The sequence below is a fragment of the Lethenteron reissneri genome, chromosome 23, assembly GCF_015708825.2.
Source record: "Lethenteron reissneri isolate LAM-NWPU_2019-01 chromosome 23, ASM1570882v1, whole genome shotgun sequence".
NCBI classification, from domain to species: domain Eukaryota; kingdom Metazoa; phylum Chordata; class Hyperoartia; order Petromyzontiformes; family Petromyzontidae; genus Lethenteron; species Lethenteron reissneri.
Genome location: NC_083801.1, coordinates 9,260,513 through 9,282,757, shown reverse-complemented (window position 1 = coordinate 9,282,757; position 22,245 = coordinate 9,260,513). Strand labels below are relative to the sequence as shown.

Here is a 22,245-nt window from a genome sequence, read left to right as displayed (position 1 = left end):
ACAAATGTTTAAATTTGTGTTACGTAAATCTGCAGTTCCCGTGGAACTATGTGAACGGCTGACAAATCAACGGGCAACGTTTCCTTTCTCTATAAACGTCTGGTGCCAACACATTACCACGGGGTGACCAGCCCCTCCCCACCCAGCCCCACCCCTCCCCCCACCCCTCCCCCACCCAGCCCCACCCCTCCCCCACCCAGCCCCACCCCTCCCCCCACCCAGCCCCACCCCTCCCTCCTCATTCCGTGTCATCCGGATAAAGGCCTCTCACACAAAGTTTGTGTGAAAATTGATTCACTGCCAGGGGAGCCTCCATTTTCACTTAATTGGGCAAAGTATTCCTATTCCTCAAGTTGTCAATTGGGGCCCATAGCTGTAAAATTAGAGAATGTACCGTAGTGTGATTTATTGTCAATGTTTGCAATGCAGAGCAGGCGACTGAATAATTCAGAAAACATCATTAAGCAATTGGAAAAATCAATTAACTTTTCTTTATTGCTGAATATACACATAAAAAACAATTACGTAATAATAAACACAACTCTCAATGCACATGTGCTTTCACAAACCACAAGCACATGAATTTCAATACCATCACAAGTATTTCTAAGCACACACTATCATCAGCAGCCATATTCAATCCACTGCTGGATGAGGCCTTCCCAAGCCGTCGCAAGCCCAAATAGCTACAATGTATAAACATTACACAGCAACAAAAACACTCCTGGAACAATAGTAAAATTAAGAATATTACATTGTATTGGAAATAACATAAGAGTTCTTGTTTTGACACAAATAACTACACAACTGTCTACTGTGTGCATATATAAGACTTTAATATAGTATGGGCATCCATAATACAGGTTTTTTTTGGGTTAGATCGCGTAAATATAAACGTGTCGTTAAACCCACCACCATCCGACACAGCCAATTAATAAGGTTTGTCACGTAAACAGAACATGCCAATTCGTTACGAGTACAGCACACCGGTGTGTTGGAGAGCAAACCCACAACATTTACAATCCGAGTACGACGTTTCACCATGTTGCACAATACATTCACTCTGCACGATCCACATCAACACAGACAACAATAAATAAACATTTAACAGAGGAATCGCTGTACCTTTGTTTTGGCATGTTGAGATTCCTTTACATACAAATTCACAAGTATGGAAAGCAAGAAGGCAGTTGAGCATAAGTAGGGTGTATATTTACACATAAGTAAGGTGTATATTTACACACGCGCACTGTGGGGATGCAGTGGCGTAGTGGTTAGCGCACTTCACTTTGAACCTGGCCACCCGAGTTAGATTCCTGCTTCCAGTCAACATCAAGTGGCATATATCTGAACTGGAGCAGGGCCTCCCTTAAGTCGACTCAGCTCCTAAACATGAATATCTGGTGCAGTGTATGAACATCAGCACTGGGGAGACCAAGGCGGCCAGGGATGGTTTATGCACCATGCTAACCTTCATAGGAGCTCGCAAACAGAATGTGCCCCAAAAGCCTGAAAATGCTAAAATTGGGGGTGTCTATCCTCGTATATATTGTAAAATACAATGTGGTATTATGCAGAGACCTAATGCGTTTCACCCCATACACAGTTCCTCATGCCACCTCCGGCCCCAGTGCCTTACCACACAGTGTACAGGACTAAAAGCAGCGATGATACAGGATTGCATGCCTGTTATGCGATGGAAACATTCGCTGGTGCAATTACCTGGTTGCATGGGTTATCGTAGGCTTTTTTTTATTGATTTCATTAAGAAACCACATTTAATGTTTAATAACTGCCAAAAGAAAGTGATACACAACAACAATCGCAACCTATTTGCTATGAACGCACTGCAGGAGAGCTGCACAAGTAAATAGGGAGATGTGTCGTGCTGAAGAGTGAGGTCCATACACGCCCCCCCCCCCCCCCACGTTGTAGCAAGCACATCTGTCTAACAACGTCGGGCTTAAAAAATAGTTTTATAGTTTCATAAATAAAATAAAAAAGACCGCAAGATATTATCTAATTTCAACGCAACAGCTGCAGATTTGTTATACACAAAATAAATCCCTTTAGGACTCCAGTTTAGGTTCAACCTGCCCATTTCCCCGGTCATTGGAGGGGCTACAGTCATCCACCCTCTCCTCCTGGTTCACGGATTCAGTTGTACTTGTTTTGTCTTCGTTTGCTCCATCCTCTGCATCTACACAAGCACAAAGCCAATGAGTCAATGGACAATCACCCTGAAAAAGCAAAACCTTCAGTCGTATACACTATTGTATGGTGTGGTACCGTGTTCATGAAAAAGACTGAACATAATTGATGATCATTTAAAAACAAATTAATTTACTTTTATTTGAACAGCAGTCTACAGCAAGGCAGACGGGGACAGAGAAATGCACTGAAGACAGGGGAGCAATAACAAGCTTATTAAATCAAGATTATATGATGATGAATTGATACACAAAAGACAAGCATTCAAAAGGCCGAGTGTGTGCATGAAAAGAAAGTATTCCACTCCACAGTAAAGCAAGGGCATGTAGCACAAATGAAAGGAGTCAGCAAAACGTGTCAACAACATTATAGAAATCGGAGGCAAAGTCAACTTGTTGCAACGACGATCACAGTACAACAAAATGCACAATGCACGGTGACATCTGGCTGCACTCGAGCAGCAGCAGGGCTCACCAGACCAGGCCGGCTCGGCCTTGACGTGCGGCACTTCCGCGGGTGCGAGTATGGCGTGCTGCCGGGCCAAGCGCAGCCCCTCGTCCATCAGCATGCGCTGCACCAACTGCTGCCGCACCAGCGGACTCGGGCGGTAGTTCCCAGGCAGCTCCCCGGACCCAGGCGCGCCGGCCATACTCGAGTCCGAGGCGCCATCCTCCCATGCATCTGCGCACGCACAGCCTCGGTTACATTTCTCTGCAGGTGTCATCGAATCACTCGATTGAGATTTACACAAAGCGGTCATCTCTCTGCCCCCGCCCCAGAGGTCGCAAACGGGTTTTGATTCCTTACCCGTACCCGGCCTCACCAGGGTCGCAAACGGGTACCCGTACCCAGCCGGGTACGGGTAGCCGGGTATCGGGTAGGGTACGGGTATCGGGTACCCGGTTGCGACCTCTGCCCCACCCTCCACCACTGCTGCGACTGCGAAAACTTGGCAGGACTATTCTGACAGAGTTGTGAGATTCTGTGAGGCTTTCCTGGGTAAACGATCATAATGATGAAATATAAATGACACAAAACAGTCTCTGCCGTGACGAGAGCAAGGGGGGGGCGGGAGGGGGCGGGGGGGCATCGGTCGTACCCGCGGCATCGTCGCCACTCGAGTCGGAGTCGTCGGCACCATCCTCCGGGGTGCCCTGCTCCCCGCGCTGCTGCTTGCTGTAGAAATAGCGGTCGGAGCGCCTCTGCCGCCGCAGCAGCTCGGCCTGCTCCTGGCTCAGCGCGTGCTGCTCGGCCTGTATCAGTTCCAGCCGCACCTGGTGGGGAAGCGTCATAGCTGTGGTTGCTACCTGTCCCTGATTTTCCCAGATCGCCCTCTTCTTGAGGTAGCCATCCTGGAAAATCTCCAAGCCTTCCCGGGACATTAAAAGCCCAAGTTTTTGTCAGTTGCATAATACAAAACTGGATACAATGCATGTGCATTAGGGCTGAACGATTAATCGCTTTTAAATCGAAATCGCAATTTGAAACAATGCGATTAGCAAATCGCAAAGGCTGCGATTTTTTGAGATTTGAAAAATCCTACTACTTTCTTATTGAAATAGTTTTTTTTTTATTATTATAACTTTATTTATTTAACTTGTTCTATTTCAATTAAAACATTTAAATAAATACATGATGGAAGCAATGCATATCTTTTAAGTTCTCATCCTTGCATTAGAATATATAGAGCAGTTCATATTTTGGTGGTATCATGTGGTAATGCTTGTTTTAAATCTATTACACAGTGAATATTGAACTGAAGCTTGACTTAAAAAAATATAATCGCAAATCAAATCGCAATATCTGTCAGAAAAATCGCAATTAGATATTTTCCCCAAATCGTTCAGCCCTAATGTGCATGTAGTTCTCACCCCACTTCTGGTACGGTCAGATATTCTTTAACCCATGATAGATCCGATTTTTGGGTCCGCAAGAGGTGGCAACCGTCATCACAAACTTGTCGAACAGGCCACGCTTGTGTCTTGGCACAGTATGTTTGTGTGTATTTTATTTATTTATTTCGTACTCTACGTAGCCAACCATCAAAGGTGCGGGGTAAGGACAACAAACTTATGGCAGGTAATATACCTGGCCTTCAAGCCCAATATAAAACAGATCTGTACCAAGATCTAATCGGGGGGCTCTGAAACAGACAGGCTTCACACTCCAGGCTCCATTGTCCCTGCTTCACTCATCTTGACTTCAGGCTCTGGTCGATCTGGTCATGATAATTGGACAATTTGGAGTTTAAATATTCACCTCCGAAGTGATTCGGCAAATTGCACCCATTCACGATTGTGGCAATTCGGTTCATGAATAAATTCTTATTTTCACGTTGCAGTATCAGACAGCACCTCTAGTGGCTGCAGGGGTGATGTGAACCCATTGATGCAACACACAAACCATGACATATCAATTTTCAGGCGGGTGGTTCGATGTTTTTATCGTGAATTTCGTAATAAATATTAAGTGACGGATTTAAGGATTGTTCCACGCCTACTGATCATCGCTGAAACATCGTGGAAAAATTACACCGCCATCCTTGTTGAGTGCATATTTCAAAGAGTAGCGAGAACCAATGCAACCACTATCAAGGAACAGTGTCAAAAGTAAAAATGGCCATTATCTAACAATGGTCGTGCCAGCTCGTTCAAAAATGTAAGCGCCTGCAGTCGCTATCTGATGTATTTCGGGGTTGTTCCTTAATTAAATTCGTTAAGAAGCTCTCAGCATGTGGGTCGGAATGCGAGACGCTTAGAACAATCCAGATCTGATGCACGAGGCCATGCAGGGGCAAAGGTCCAGCAACATCAATGTCAGCAGCATCGGAATGAAATCGGGGTTGTTGAGTGTGCGAGCAAACCTGCAGCTGAGTCATGGACGCAGTGGCCCCCGTACTCTTGGCCTCCACCAGCTGATCCTGCAGGGTGTCCTGGCCCTGTCGTAACGTGCGCAGTCGGTCCTCAATCTCAAACAGGCGATCCTGGGGCACGCACACGCACGGCAAGTTACACCATGACCCCGAAGTGCCACTCACTCGCTCGCTCTCACTCCACTGCACCCGTGTCACTCCGCGCGCGTGCCTGTGTCCCCCCACTCTGCACGCACCTGTCTCTTGAGCTTGGCGAGCTCAGCCTGCACCGTGCGGGGGTTAGGGGTGTCGTCACGGCTGAAGAGTCCTCCCCCCTCCAGTCGGGGTCTCTTTGCCACAAGCGAAAACGCACTCTCCATGTACTTGGATCTGTAACGTACAAGCGTGCGAATGGTGCGTCAGTTCCAAGCGAAAAAGCAAACTCCCCTTCTCACATTGTTTTAAAAAAATTTAGTATCATTATGGTGACTATAAATTACAACATGAATAAGGATACATTACGTCTCTCCACATTACATATCTCCAAAAAAATTAAAAGCATTTCTTAAAATACCCATCAGCAACAATGCCTTCTGGGGGTGCATAATTTCAGTCGCTAAACAAGGAAACTCTAAACCAGTTTCTACATACAGTGTCTCACGAGCATTATTATCATTTTAAACCTCATTTCCTTTTTATATAGAGAACAATTATATTCTCAATTGACATTATTGCCTGATGGTCTTTGCTTACCCAAAAGTCCTTCATGGGAAAAGAGGCAAGAGATTTAAGCGACCTAATGTATAACCGAGCAACCAAAATCACTGACGTTGCTATGATCAGACAACATGATTTACTGCAGAGACATCGCGTCCCCCTAAAGACCACTACGTGCGTTGCCAGACCAACTCCAAAGAGGTATCCGACAGATGTAACACAGGGTGGAGCGTACAAGGAACTCCGATGAGTATCACAAACGAGTCAAGAGAAACAACGCGCGTGGCGTCCAGTCCATCGATTCAGGAGCTTTCAGAGGAAGACAGCGAGGGGGCGTAGGTGGCGTGGGTCGCGTGCGTCGAACGTACTTTGAGTACTTGCGGCTGTAGTGGTAGCCAGACTCGCGCACCACCTGGCGTGCGAGCGGGAAGAGCTCGTCGCGCCGAATCAGCAGGGTCAGGTCACGCGCGCACAGCTGGGCCGCCGCCTCGTTCACCGTCATCTGCGAGCAGCGCACGAATACCGACCCCATGGCATGGAACTCGATCCCCCTTGCTTGGCTGCCCCCCCCCCCTCCAAGCTGGACGGCATGACTAACAACGCCGGCGCCGGCGCGTCTTCCACGCCCGCTCAAGTGTCACCGAGATCACATGGCGCAGGAGATGCCGAGCGCCCTGTACCCCAAGTGTAATCCAAAGCTTTATAGGTGGGGGTTGTTGGATCGTACAAAGATTATTATGTCCTGTGATGCTTCCAATCTGATAGGTTATAAGGTGGCCAGTGGATGTCACACTACTGTACAACTGGCAGGTTGTTGAATTATCTGCATGGATATATATGTTTTAGATTAGTCATCCGTATGCATGATTTTCTCTTGGTACTGCCTTCCATATCCAAAACATAATCATGAAGGAAACAACCGATGATTATTATTACGATTGTAACTGCATTGTGTATGGATGGTCGTCCCCTTCCCTTCGGCAGCCTCTCCTGTATTGTCATGTACACTTACACAATATTTAATTGTATGCAGGGTGCTGGGTAGGACATACATAAAGATACTTTTCTTTCTTTATTTCATTCATATGGTGTTTGAAAAGCAATGCGCGCGCTTATTTATGACTGTGTGTTGAATTTGGAATGACATCTATGGTCACCAGATATTTTGCATTTGTGCCTCCTGTCAAATCAATTATTTGGCAATGATCGATACTTTGAGTGATGGATTGCACTTCACTGCAGTCACAATTAGGCAACTACTCAATTCCTCACTCATGAGAGGAAGCAGCACCTCCCATGTGCAGTTCTGACATGATTAAGTGCAGTCCATGATGGATCCTACAGAATTGTATAAACGGGTTAACAAACACGTAGAGAAAATTTTAATAAAAAAATGGAGGTGGGGCGGGAAGAGGAACCGGACGCGGCAACAGCGAGCACCCACCTCGTGCAAGGTGAGCTGCCGGCCATCCTTCCGCTTGGAGTCGTAGCGGCCGTAGATGGCGCTGTACCTCCGGATCTCGTCCATGCGGCGGCGGTCGCTCTCGTGCAGGTCGAGGATGTGCGCCAGCGAGCGACCCTGCTTGCGGTTGCCGCGCAGTAGCTCCCTGAGCTCCTCGGGGCTCGGCTGCGGCGGTGCGGGCGTCGACACGGAGCTCAGCAGCCTCTGCGCCGACTCCCCGATGCTCTGAATGGAGGCGTCGTCAAGGCACGCGCCGGGCTCCAGGTCCCGTGGCGGCGACGATGGCGGCGAGCCGGGGCCTTCGTCAGCCGAGCGGCAACCCGAGTCGGCCGGGGAGAGCCTCTGCTGCGAGTGCACGACCAGTGACGCTGGGGGCAGCGCGTCCCGCTGGGGACACACGAGCGCAGCGCACGTGAGGGCGGGGACTGGCACACGGTAGGTTTACTCAAGGCAGCGCAGACCGCCCCGGGTGTGAAACATGCAAGAAGAATACTTATGTGGACGTGACAGGCACTAAAAGTCAGTCTGATTGACACGTGATCTAAAATCTGAAAAAAAGCTTAATTTGTTATCTGGCGAAGATAGTAATTAGCCAAGCTTGGTGGTGTGTGCCTCTTAATTTATTGCTTTGGATGAAGGATTGGTAGATGTTGCAGAATTTATGATTAAGAAACTTCAATCTATCGAGGTAAGATGTGGCAGTGGGGAAAATCTTTTTCAACTCAAAATTTTGCATGATTCTCTCTTAACCGCGAGAGTTTCTCTCGCACAGTGAAATGACTTAAGTATACCTCCTGAGGAAGAGTATCAATACCCAATGAGGCTGCCCCGAATACCACAGCACTAATGCCATTACTTCTACTCGGTGACCAAGCTGAGTGTGTCACTTGCACGGAGACAGGTCCTTCCGCCCCCTCCTCCCGACTCTACACAGAAGCCCCTCACCACCGGGCGGTCCCTCACAAACCTCGCGTGCGGTCGCCAGGGGCGGGGAGGGCCTCTCCACGGCCGGGGCGCTTGGCAGCGGCACGGCCCTGGCCACCTGGTGCTGCTGGCCGTGCGTGGGCGCCGGGTGGATGCGCGCCTGTGCCGACGCGTGAGCCAGGGAGGGGCCGTGCGGCGCGACGTGGGAGCCGGCGGTCGCGGGCACGGCGTCCATGCCGCCAGGGCGGCCGATCTTGGAGGCGCAGCACACGAGACTCTGGGCCAAGCGCACCTGGAGGGGAAGGGCGGGGACCACAGATGCAGCACGGGTCAGGAGAGCTCAATGTGGACACGCATCAGCTCTCGCCGTTTCTAAGTCACTTTTTTGGGGGCGGCAGGGGTGGCGCATTGGTAACTCTTGCGCCTCACAACTAGACTAAATGAGCCTGCACCAGCCAACAGCTACTTTACACAGATGCATGATGTACAGTATTCAAGTTTCCTTACTTATCTGGATAAATGTCTGGATAAAGTTTTTGGGTCGACACAATCTACGCAATTACTTTGAATTTTCTGGTGACTCTGCTTCAAATTAAATTAGGATAATTGAGAGAAATAAAGTGCAGTTACTGAAATTAATAGACGCCTCCACCAGGTTGACGCACTGAGGATGTCTCATTACATCGTCAACCCTCGTAGGCAGTGAAGCCTTTGAGATGACATTGCAATTAAGCTCCCAGCACTCCAGCTTTAGCGGATGAGTAAGGTAGCACACAATAACCAAAGCTTATAAATAGTGCAGCACAGCACACACTCAGCCAACACTCTGCCAATCACACCCAGTCACAATCGCACGGCCTAATGGGCAACAAAAGCAGGAAATGAATGTTCGTGAAGTGGCTCTTTCCGAAAATGGATAAAATTATACCCTGCAATGCGTAATATGTCTTCTACATTCACGCTCATCATCTCTGGAGGGAGAAGCGATGACAAGTCGTCCTACGCATGTTTACGATGCTTGCTAAAACGTATTTCATACGTTAATATGGAAATGGAATTTATAAATGAAGCAAAATGATTTGAAAAATATAACCTTTTTGGATCAATGATACGCATGTCCTTTTTAAAATACACATCTTTGTATGATAATGGCTCATTATTATGGGGGGTTTTTGACAGTTACCCGAGTTAATGTGATTTTCACTTCAACTTGTCTCTTATCCCTGTAACCGTTTTCTACCAGCCCTGTCGATGCAGCTTGAGAGCACAAGTATTGGCTCTACTGTTATCTCCTGCATCCACTCGTGTGATCCACTGACCCAACCGGCCCTCCATACACAATAGGCACGTAACGACAAACAGAGCCATCAATTAAAATCGATTCTCACACTCACCACGAAATGTGCAATCAACTGAATGTGCGTGAGAATCAATAATTTACCCATTTATGAAAATTATTGACAGACCTCTGAAACCAAGCAGGGTTCAGCTGGATGGAGCAGCCTGGACGGGTGACCACTGTGTACACAAGACAGGTGTTGCAAGATGCGTCGTGGGCAGAGGGCAATTTCTGTAAACCCCCCACCTTCACCAACCCAAGCTTCAACTATCACCCATTGGAATAAGAGGTTCATCCACCTCTTATTGATTTTATTCATTAGCATAACAAAAAACACAGCACATCAAGTGCATTGTATTCACATAAATTGTGTGCACACAGAAATTATTTGTGAGAAAACTAAAACCATGTAGGCCAATGCTGCGTACACCTCGTGCCGCACAGGGACACCTGCAAATGGGGCGCCGGTACGCTAGACCGTCGCAGGGCATTGCAATGGTTGAGATGAGCTGCAAGGCACTGGAAAGTTGCCGAAATATTGAACGTCCCCCAAACGCCAATCCATACCCCCATCACTTGTTGTCACCTCGTCACGCTGGACATGCACCGCAGTGAGCTTCCCGTGTTTGCGAGGCCACATTCCTTCATCGAATCACCCCAAAACACAGCCCACGTTTTTCAATTGCCCGACAGCAGTTAACGACGGCAGAACTTCACCGTGCTGGAGTCGCGTGACGTGGTCACCGTCTGCTCACCTGCGCCTCGAGGGCGTTGCTCGCCGGGTTGGGGCGCGCCACAGCAGAAGCCGACAGCTCCGGAACGCGCGTGAGCGGGATGCTCGCCGCCGGGAGCTTGGTGAGCGGTTGGCTGAACCCCCCGGGGTTGCTCACCTGCGCCACCAAAATCACACGCACAGCCACTGTCACGCACAGGCCGGGGGGGAACGGTCGAGCGGTGGCGAGCGTAATGTAATTCAACCTGGCGGGGAGTGTGGGTTGAGCAGTGTAGGTAGCTCGTTAAAAGTGGAAAGTCACAAAATAAATACTCAGGTCACTAAGTGTCGCAAGGTCGACCTCTAAAAGTTGTCAAAACCATCAAGACAGCTTTACTAACTTTTAAACAAAGTAAACTCATACAAGATCCTTAATACACATCAGGAATCATGTCAATTGACCATTTACCAAGTATTAACCATTGTGAACTCATAGATTGTCAATAATACAGAGCTGGAATCTCTCCTAAATCTGCATAAGTCTGAGAAAGTCACGGTATTTGTCACTCGTCACTTTGACAACATTTTATCACCGTGAAAACCCCAGAGAACATCTCTAAATCTACCAAACAAACTCTCCAGGTTGGCAACACTGGTGGCAAGTGGCGCTGGCGGGAGTGGAGGGATCGCAACTACCGGTGGAACTGACCCATTCCTGCAGCGCCTTCTGCAGGCGGCGCACGTGCAGGGGCTTGCTGGCCATGCCCACGAGTGCCATGATCTCCAGGAACTCCTCCTCGCTCGCCTCGCACAGCTGCGCCACGTCGTCGCCCCCCTGCGCCACGAAGGGCTCGTAGTACGACAGCAGGTTGGCACGCTGCAGCACGCGGAACAGCTGCAGCTCGCCCAACGTGCTGGGCTTCATCACCACCGCCATGGTGCCCCGAGCCGTGCCCACAACCAGACCGTCCGTCGTCGCTGCACCGCCGCCGTGCGATAACCTGCGGGGGGGGGGGGGTGACAGACAATGGCACTCAAGTCGTGCGTGCGGTATTCATTTCCTTCATCAAGTTAAGAGATGGAAATGTCAATACGCAGTGCTAGTTTTTATTATTCAGCCAAAGGTTACGATGAGTGGATGAAAGTCGTCAAGTTTGACGATGGCTAAGGTCGCCCGCCAAAGAACTTGGCATCGCTGATTTCATGCGACGAAGCAAATGAGTCTGATGAAGACGCAGACCGACATACTTTAGTAACATTAATAGAGACTGCAGTGTACTGCGAAACACAAAAAACGGTAAATGGGTATATGTAGATAAAAAAAGGATGCCCGAGTTCACTGATTGAATGTCCAGACTAGACTAAGAGAATGATCATGAATTACATTTGTAAGGCACATTTAATCGTAGATCCCAATGTGCCAATGAAAAAATTAAACCCACAGACTGAGACTGAAGTAACATTACAAAGATTGTTGTTGACAAGACGAAGACTATTACTAAACTAAAGAATGCTGACTAAAATAACACTGGTCTAATGCATGGCTAACTGACAAGCCCTTATAAGAGCAACGGGTATCCATGTTTCCCGTGTGGCAGGCTATAAGCAAAGCTCCCCCCTGAAACTCTGGCCGGTCTCATCAGATACCATTAAACTAAGCAGTATCGAGCCTGGTTAGGATTCTGATAGGAGACTGCCGGCATATTACAGTTGCACCGAGAGGCGGCCAAGAGATGGCAGTACAGCATTGGACTCTGTGCAGAGCTGTGAGTGTTATTCCCTCATATGCAAGTGGTTCATCCCTGCATATCGAATGCTTATTCATGCAGTTAGTCAAACGTCTTATTGCAGGACCTTGCTGAAACAGTGTCTTGACTCAGTGAGGATCTCCAGGGTAAATAATAATGCTCTTTATCATCATCATTAAATACAGGTTGCAAAATTTGGACATCGGCCACATGGGGCTATCCTATATCTGTCAGTGAGCGAAACTTTAGTTCTTGCCACGTGTTTTTGATTTAATTTACAAAATAGAGCTCCCCACCCTGTGACGATGTTATTTTTGTATCCAGCGTAGATGCTGGAATCTTGTTTGAGTGCGGAGACTACATGGTTTAGAGAGGCAATACAACCAAATTGAGCACTCGCCTTTGACAAATCACTCAGAATGACCCCCCTCATCCTATCAGATCTCAGAAGTCAAGCAGCGATGAGCCTGGATAGCGCAAGGATGTGCGACCACCACCATGTGCAAGAGACATGCCACTGTGGGCAGCAGAGGGAAATGCAGCATCAACAGTTCTGCACTCCCCCCCCCTCCCCACTGATCAGCGTGAAGTTTGGTGAAATATCCCAAATGGCCCGCAACGTGTCGGGGAGGCCTTCATTCAGCAGTGGACTGACAGAAAGGGCTGTGAATGTACCTAACACGATCACGAGCAATTTGAGATAGAAGGCTCACCGAGACTCAGTGGTACAGACAGTGGCTGGTAGAAGAGAGAGTCCTGCGATATTTGAAGCAAAAAATTGGTGGAGCGGTAGTGTAGCAGTTAGCGCTACGTTGCGCTACGAACCTGGCTATCCGAGTTCGATTCCTGCTCATGGCCACCAACACCAGTGACGATTATTTGAACCGGTCGACTCAGCCTGAGTATCTGGTGCAGTGTGTAAACATCGCCACTCGGGATACAAAGGCCGTCCCGGCCCTTCATAGGTGCACGCTAACAGCACTTGCCCCAATAGTCTGTTAAGGCTATACGGGGGATCGTTGTCTTTATCCTGCGATATGTGATGAAAATTAAGCCCCATTGCCCCGTGGTTAAGCGTGGAGGACTTCTGTGAATATTCGACACGTGCCCGCGTTCAGTACTTAAACCAGTCGGCCTCAATATGACCTCTTGAAATTTGCGGCTAACAAATTGATACCTAAACCTTTAAAACGATTTGCTTTTATCCAACTTTGTCATGCAGAATAAAAAGGCTTTTAGTGGGTAAGTTTTCTTTGCATTAGTTGTATGCCATGCCTCTGCGTTCGAATTATAACATCTCGATATGGAATCCACTAAAAATAACACAATCTGGAGACAATTCCTGTTCATCAACTACACAGGTGTAACAATCTGTGTTGCTGCCCCATGCCCTAAGCAAGAGAAGTGATGCTGTCTGGACTTCACTGTGTTATTAAGATGCAAATATGTCTAATCATGCTCCATCAAAAAATATATCCATCAAAAATGCAACAAATTACAGGAACATTTGTATGAAATGTATAAGTGTTTGTGGGAACATGGTACGTCCGCTTTATTTTAATGTGTGGAAATTAATTTTCAATGTATGAAAATAGTCTTCGTGAAAGGCACAGAGCTAATTTTAATGGGTTTTTTTATACTACACATTCCCCTTTGGGGTTTTAGCTGACGCCAGCCGCCCACGCACACACCCACTACGCACAAATGTTCACAAAGACATCCGCCCGCCCGCCCACCCACACAAGCCCTCTCCTTCCCATGGTCAGTGTTCTTTCCACACCACCCCCGTCCCTCATCAGGCCCGGCAGTAAAAGCTCTCCGATTGCGCGCACTCTCCTCCCACACAGCTGCGCCTGGCACGGCAACTCCTCCTCCCACGCAGCCGCCTCCACTTCCTCTGACCACGCGACGAACGTTCCGTCTCTCAAAACCCAATTCACCCGTCCCGTGGCGTACGTCACCGATAACAGTCCCCACTACCACCACCAACCCCTCTCTCTCACAGCACACACCACCAACCCCTCTCTCACAGCACTCACCACCAACCCCTCTCTCACATCACACACCATTAACCTCTCTCTCTCACATCACTCACCACCAACCCCTCTCTCTCACAGCACACACCATTAACCCCTCTCTCACACATCACTCACCACCAACCCCTCTCTCACATCACACACCATTAACCCCTCTCTCACATCACACACCACCAACCCCTCTCTCACAGCACACACCACCAACCCCTCTCTCACAGCACACACCACCAACCCCTCTCTCACAGCACACACCACCAACCCCTCTCTCTCACATCACACACCACCAACCCCTCTCTCACATCACACACCACCAACCCCTCTCTCACATCACACACCACCAACCCCTCTCTCTCACATCACACACCACCAACCCCTCTCTCACAGCACACACCACCAACCCATCTCTCTCACAGCACACACCACCAACCCCTCTCTCTCACAGCACACACCACCAACCCCTCTCTCACAGCACACACCACCAACCCCTCTCTCACAGCACACACCATTAACCCCTCTCTCACATCACACACCACCAACCCCTCTCTCACAGCACACACCACCAACCCCTCTCTCACAGCACACACCACCAACCCCTCTCTCACAGCACACACCACCAACCCCTCTCTCACAGCACACACTACCAACCCCTCTCTCTCACAGCACACACTACCAACCCCTCTCTCTCACATCACACACCACCAACCCTCTCTCACATCACACACCACCAACCCCTCTCTCTCACATCACACACCACCAACCCCTCTCTCACAGCACACACCACCAACCCCTCTCTCACATCACACACCACCAACCCATCTCTCTCACAGCACACACTACCAACCCCTCTCTCTCACAGCACACACCACCAACCCCTCTCTCACATCACACACCACCAACCCCACTCTCTCTCTCACATCACTCACCACCAACCCCTCTCTCTCACATCACTCACCACCAACCCCTCTCTCACATCACTCACCACCAACCCCTCTCTCTCACAGCACACACCACCAACCCCTCTCTCACATCACACACCACCAACCCCTCTCTCACATCACTCACCACCAACCCCTCTCTCTCACATCACTCACCACCAACCCTCTCTCACAGCACACACCACCAACCCCTCTCTCACATCACTCACCACCAACCCCTCTCTCACAGCACACACCATTAACCCCTCTCTCTCACATCACTCACCACCAACCCCTCTCTCTCACAGCACACACCACCAACCCCTCTCTCACATCACTCACCACCAACCCCTCTCTCACAGCACACACCATTAACCCCTCTCTCACACATCACTCACCACCAACCCCTCTCTCACAGCACACACCATTAACCCCTCTCTCACATCACACACCACCAACCTCTCTCTCACAGCACACACCACCAACCCCTCTCTCACAGCACACACCACCAACCCATCTCTCACATCACACACCACCAACCCCTCTCTCACATCACTCACCACCAACCCCTCTCTCACAGCACACACCACCAACCCCTCTCTCACAGCACACACCATTAACCCCTCTCTCTCACAGCACACACCACCAACCCCTCTCTCACATCACTCACCACCAACCCCTCTCTCACATCACTCACCACCAACCCCTCTCTCACATCACTCACCACCAACCCCTCTCTCACATCACTCACCACCAACCCCTCTCTCACATCACACACCACCAACCCCTCTCTCACATCACTCACCACCAACCCCTCTCTCACATCACACACCACCAACCCCTCTCTCACATCACACACCACCAACCCCTCTCTCACATCACTCACCACCAACCCCTCTCTCACATCACTCACCACCAACCCCTCTCTCACAGCACACACCACCAACCCTTCTCTCACATCACACACCACCAACCTCTCTCTCACAGCACACACCACCAACCCCTCTCTCTCACATCACACACCATTAACCCCTCTCTCACATCACACACCACCAACCCCTCTCTCACAGCACACACCACCAACCCCTCTCTCACAGCACACACCACCAACCCCTCTCTCACATCACTCACCACCAACCCCTCTCTCACATCACACACCACCAACCCATCTCTCACATCACACACCACTAACCCCTCTCTCACATCACTCACCACCAACCCCTCTCTCACATCACTCACCACCAACCCCTCTCTCACAGCACACACCACCAACCCCTCTCTCACATCACTCACCACCAACCCCTCTCTCACATCACTCACCACCAACCCCTCTCTCACAGCACACACCACCAACCCATCTCTCTCACAGCACACACCACCAACCCCTCTCTCTCACAGCACACACTACCAACCCCTCTCTCTCACATCACTCACCACCAACCCCTCTCTCACATCACACACCATTAACCCCTCTCTCTCACATCACACACCACCAACCCATCTCTCTCACAGCACACACCATTAACCCATCTCTCTCACAGCACACACCATTAACCTCTCTCTCTCACATCACATACCACCAACCCATCTCTCTCACAGCACACACCATTAACCCCTCTCTCTATCTCTCTCACACATCACTCACCACCAACCCCTCTCTCACAGCAAACACGACCAACCCCTCTCTCTATCTCTCTCACACACCACCAACCACTCTCTCTCTCACAGCACCAACCCCTCTCTCTCACAGCACCAACCCCTCTCTCTCACAGCACAGCACCACCAACCCCTCTCTCTATCTCTCTCACGCAAATCTCCCAGCACCGTGCCACTTCTTCTGGCCCAATGTACTGTATATTAACTCGAATAATTGTGGCGCAGTGGTAACACTTGCGGTGCCTCACAGCGAGAAGCTCCTGGATTCTATTCCGCCGATAGCCAAAAGAAACCATACAATATAGCTGGTATTTTTAGAACAGTTTTTTTGCGTTTAGTTTGTTGTCCTCCCACACCTCCGATTAGTACGGATGGTGCGGAAGAAGTCCAACATATATAACCAAATATCCCAATGCTGAAAATGTATCTACAAGTACTCAATTGGGATTACACATAGCTAATCGCCCTCTACTGCAAACACTTGGCAGGACCCTTGAGACTCAAGTAAGGCTTCCCTGGGTAAACAAGTGTGATGATGATAATAATGATGATCGTCTCATTGACACCACATATTTCTTGACATACTATCGACTAGAGTAGGTACACATGCTACACACGACACTCAAGAGTGGCAGCCTCGCTGCAGGAGGATTGAGGACTAAACCCAGCTGAGATTTGAAGTTTTTGTGACTGCAGGGATCCATACTCTTTGGTTCTTTCGGTAAAGTCACGTAGGTATAAAATAAAATTAATTAAATCACGACGTTTCGGGCCCAACACAAGCGTCCGTCATCAGGTGGAACAACCACAGCAAGAAACAATTGCTGAAGTGGGCAAAAGGGCTGCTGCAACAATGGCCTGTTTTATGGCCTCTTTCTTGCTGTGGTTGTCCCACCTGATGACCGACGCTTGTGTTGCGCCCGAAACGTCGTGATTTAATTTGATACCTACATGACTTTACCGAAAGAACCAAAGAGTATAAACCCAGCTTCCTGCCTCCTTCTCTTTCCACGAGCTCCTTCGCTCGCCCACTCTGGCCCTGCTGCTGCTGCCTCGTCTCCATCTGGACCAAAAGGCAGCCAGCCAGGTCCTTTACAACAAGTAGAAGAGTTCTCATTTTCATTTGCTGCATTCATTCAATTGTACACCCACGCACGCACGAGCGCGTGCACGCACGAGCGCGTGCACGCACGACTGCCACCCACACAATATGCATGGCAATCTGTGGCACACTCGAATGTGCATTCATCACAATATACAAATTTTGAAAACTTCTCCTACGTATCTTTCACGTACGAATCGTCTGACCAACAATGGGCTAAATGAAGCAACTTCTCTGTTCATCAGATTTGAGAAATTTTAAAAAGAATGAAGTCTACACTATCGTAATCGATGTAATCAGTACAGTATTGTAAAACCTACAAATGAGTATTAGTTGCTACTTTAAGCTTACAACACATTTTTTAAAACTATATTATAGTAACTACATAAAAGTTATTTTCATAACATTCTTTCAATGTGCAGTGCAACATTATTTGGAAATTGTGATTTTAGAAATCACCTATGCAATGTGTCGCACTTTTGTATGGTGCCTTGAGATGCGGTCACATTCAGAACCTAAATAAAGCCACATTGTATTGTATAGTATATGTAGTGTGGTCACACAATTTGTAAGTCAATTGTTACGTATATAAAGGCACACTTGCTCCTGTCAACACAGATTTAACACAAGTCAAGGCAAAAAATACCATCTCAAGTTGCTGCCCTGCTCGAAACTTCCAAACTTTTGAGTACAACTTAAAAAATACAATGTAACAATAAGTGTATCAAAGTATGCGCTAGAAGTTTTTAAAACAATTTGATAAGATAAGAGCGTGGGGTTTTTTTTAAGCGTCTGTTTCCTGAAAATGCCATATCGTTTAAAAACATGGACATTAGCAAACAAAGGCTGAAAAATGTGCCAAGAAGCAGGGCGATATGCATGCTTGGAATTACATCGAGAGACAAACAGAAACTCATGGATCGGAGAACATATGCAAGTTAGAGACATCACATTGATAGTTGGGACAAGTAATTCGGCCTCTGAAGAACACGTCGAGACAAGAGACGATTGCCAGTGGTCGAGATCGAGTTAGTGGCAGCCAAAGGAGAGAACACACCGAAGAGGACGTCACCTGCAGAGATAGAGCAATTAAATATCCTAGTGTGCAGGAGCTAGATGGATTGTTGCTGCATTGCAAGACCATGAGACGTGACCTTTAATGCATAGGTAAAAGATAATGACAATATCCTTCTATGCTTGTGTCAAATAACACGAATGGTGCCTTCCAAGTCTTAGAAATTAGTAAGGCAGCAGCAATAGGTTGTCGGGTTTTCTTCTGGGTGAAATTTCTGTTGGTGCCTTTAAACCAAGTGCTTCACGATTAGTTTGGCTACAGCCACCATATCTGTCCAGTACTATAACAAAACTTGGTTAAGGTAGTAATCGTGGAAGTGTGATCGAAAGCTTTAGTCAACCAAATAAAAAGGCACGCTATGCAAAACAAAATACGATATCATGCACATGGGTATCACACGCAACACAAAGGTGTCACCTCCTGCAACGTGCCTCTGAGCACACCACCACACCAGCCAAACAAAAGGCGTCTCTCTTCCTCTCCACGTTTCCCATTGTTACAGCTGTGAGCATCCGCGTACAAGTGGCTGGCGTGAATGCGTCTCTAAAGCCCCATCAACCAGCGAGTCTTCATGACCTGCCGATGTCGTCTCGTTGCTGTGTGTGAGCTGGTGGATGTGCTGCAGTGAGAGACACCGCTGCCTGCCAGAGCCCTCATTGCACCGCACGCACAGCCTAAGGTGCCCTTTCCTCTCGATTTAAAGCTTTCGTGACTGCAGGGATTCATCTTCTTGGTTCTTTCGGTAAAGTCACGTAGAAGGGAAATAATGAAATAATACAAATAAAACGTAATAAAATGCAATTCTCACGACGTTTCGGCCACAACGCAAGCAGCCGTCCTCAGGTGAAGAACAGGGCTGTCGGAAAGACAGCGTCCAACAGCCCTGTTCTTCACCTGAGGATGGCTGCTTGCGTTGTGGCCGAAACGTCGTGAGAATTGCATTTTATCATGTTTCATTTTTATTATTTTATTATTTCCCTTCTACGTGACTTCACCGAAAGAACCAAGAAGGTGCCCTTTCCTCTCGTGCTGCTGCTGCTGCTGCTGCCCGCCCACGTGCCCCACGTGGCCATTATCGGCACCAGCTGCGCGTGAACGTCAGAAGCGTGGGGGGGGCGTCCTGTGAAGGGCTGCTCGCTCGCTCGCTCACGGGGAAAACACGGCAGGGAGGGCCGGAGACTGCAGCCTCCCACACACACGCACACAGCAAGGACCTGGGGTGAAGCAACAGCGCGGATAGAAAACGGCCCCCTTTGTGCCTCTCTGTGGAACCCGTGGGTACGTCACACCAAGTGGTGGCTTTGTGAAGCCGTCCCGGGCCCTCCTCCAGATCACGACTCGGTCTTACGCGAGAACTTCGTCGCGCACCTACGATTTAGCACGTACGGTGTGACAGAAGTTCAACAATACAGGGACTTTGTGCGGCGTGTACACGTCCGGCACTTTGGAGACAAAAGACAACCCCATTCCCCTCTCAATATGCTGTGCTGGAGAAGCTGTCGGTCTCCCCGTGTTTTGCTGATGATGGTGGACGTCACGCCACGACCCCGCAGCGAAGTGACATTGACAGGCTGCGGTCCAAGTGTCACTTCCAAAACAAGCGAGGGAAATTTGAATTGACAGCAGAAAACTTCATAGAGACAGTAGCCAGAAGCACAGCAGATGGGTCCACACGGGTACGCGGAACAGAACATCGGTGTCAGGTTAAACCCTCACCCCTCACGACCTCAACCCTCACCCCTCACGTCCTCGACCCTCACGGCCTCGACCCTCACCCCACACGACCTCGACCCTCACCACACACGACCTCCACCCTCACCCCTCACGGCCTCACTCATCACGGCCTCACTCATCACCCCTCACGACCTCGACCCTCACCCCTCACGACCTCGACCCTCACCCCTCACGGCCTCCACCTTCACCCCTCACGACCTCAACACTCACCCCTCACGACCTCAACCCTCACGACCTCAACCCTCACCCATCACGGCCTCAACCCTCACGACCTCAACCCTCACCCCTCACGACCTCAACCCTCACGACCTCACCCCTCACGGCCTCGACCCTCACGACTTCAACCCTCACCCCTCACGGCCTCGACCCTCACCCCACACATCCCCTTCCTCACTCAGACTTAAACCCTATATCGTCGCTTAACCCAAACAACATCAACCAAAAGGGTCAAGCTCGGTTACATCACCACCACCACCACAACCATCAACCACAGCAAGCACTGAGATTCCCAACAAGCCGGGTGTGCAGAGACATCGACGAGACACACCACCTGAACTATTGGTGGCCCATGAGCTGAATAGCGCCCAGCTCACATTCGCGTCTCTTGTTCCCCCTCTCGCCCTCTCTCTCCTGTCCACTTGGGTCTCCGGTGTCTCCCCCCCCGTCTCTGTCTGCCCTGTCGGCCTGGCTTCTCAAGGCCTCTCTCTCTCTCTCTCGTCTCCCTGGCCTCGTCTCACGCCCTGACCCCTGACCCCGTCTCACGCACTGACCCCGTCTCACGCCCTGACCCCTGACCCCATCTCACGCCCTGACCCCGTATCACGCCCTGACCCCGTCTCACGCCCTGACCCCTGACCCCGTCTCACGCCCTGACCCCGTCTCACGCCCTGACCCCGTATCACGCCCTGACCCCGTCTCACGCCCTGACCCCTGACCCCGTCTCACGCCCTGACCCCGTATCACGCCCTGACCCCGCCTCACGCCCTGACCCCGTCTCACGCCCTGGCCCCTGACCCCGTCTCCCTGACCCCGTCTCACCCCCTGGCCCCGTCTCACGCCATGACCCCGTTTCACCCCCTGACCCCGTCTCACGCCCTGACCCCGTCTAACGCCCTGACCCCTGACCCCGTCTCACGCACTGACCCCGTCTCACGCCCTGACCCCGTCTCACGCCCTGACCCCTGGCCCCGTCTCACGCCCTGACCCCTGGCCCCGTCTCACGCCCTGACCCCTGGCCCCGTCTCACGCCCTGACCCCTGACCCCGTCTCACGCCCTGACCCCTGACCCCGTCTCACGCCCCGGCCCCGTGTCTCTCCCCCCACCCGCCCGCGTCTCCCCCAGTGCACAGTGGTCACCCTGGCCTCTTCCCGGTCTCCCGACCACCGCTGTCCCAACAACAACAACAACACCCCCCCCCACATCCCGGTCCGTACCTCGTGTCCGCCTCGACCCGCTGTCGTCGTCTTCTGTCTCGGACTAACAAACAAACAAAAAACCCTTTCGCTCTATTACCGCCGCAGTGCAACGCAGCGTTTTCTACGGTGGATCAAGCGGCCTCTTGTCGCCCAGCAGCAGCAGCAACGACGACGACGAGAATCACGCTCTGAAGCCCACAACCTCGCGTGCGCCACGCAGGGGAGCCGGGCGAGGAGACGCTGCTGATGATGCTGATGCTGCTGCTGGGGCTGCCTGTGGGAAGTGGAACCCCCCACTACCACCACTACTACCACCACTACCACCACCCTCCTCCTCCTCGCGTCTCC

At 50.1% G+C, this 22,245-nt stretch overlaps 1 protein-coding gene across 1 annotated transcript; it reads right to left on the bottom strand.

The window, feature by feature from the left end:
• Positions 1-300: 300 nt before the first annotated feature.
• Positions 301-22,245, bottom strand: NAB1 (NGFI-A binding protein 1). Its single transcript, XM_061557066.1, has 11 exons — positions 21,916-22,245; positions 10,926-11,217; positions 10,260-10,394; positions 8,209-8,457; positions 7,224-7,628; positions 6,148-6,281; positions 5,320-5,452; positions 5,075-5,194; positions 3,311-3,485; positions 2,686-2,892; positions 301-2,200 (listed from the first exon to the last, which is right to left on the bottom strand). Exons 2-11 carry the CDS (start codon positions 11,151-11,153, stop codon positions 2,070-2,072), a joined length of 1,917 nt encoding a protein of 638 aa, XP_061413050.1. The 5' UTR covers positions 11,154-11,217; positions 21,916-22,245; the 3' UTR covers positions 301-2,069.

Coding starts and splice junctions, on each gene's coding strand:
- NAB1 (XM_061557066.1), bottom strand. CDS start 11,153: ATGGCGGTGGTGATGAAGCCCAGCACGTTGGGCGAGCTGCAGCTGTTC. Junction 5,195..5,319: donor TCGCCAAGCTCAAGAGACAG/GTGCGTGCAGAG, acceptor TGCGTGCCCCAG/GATCGCCTGTTTGAGATTGA. Junction 3,486..5,074: donor CGTCCATGACTCAGCTGCAG/GTTTGCTCGCAC, acceptor CTTCCCCACCAG/GTGCGGCTGGAACTGATACA.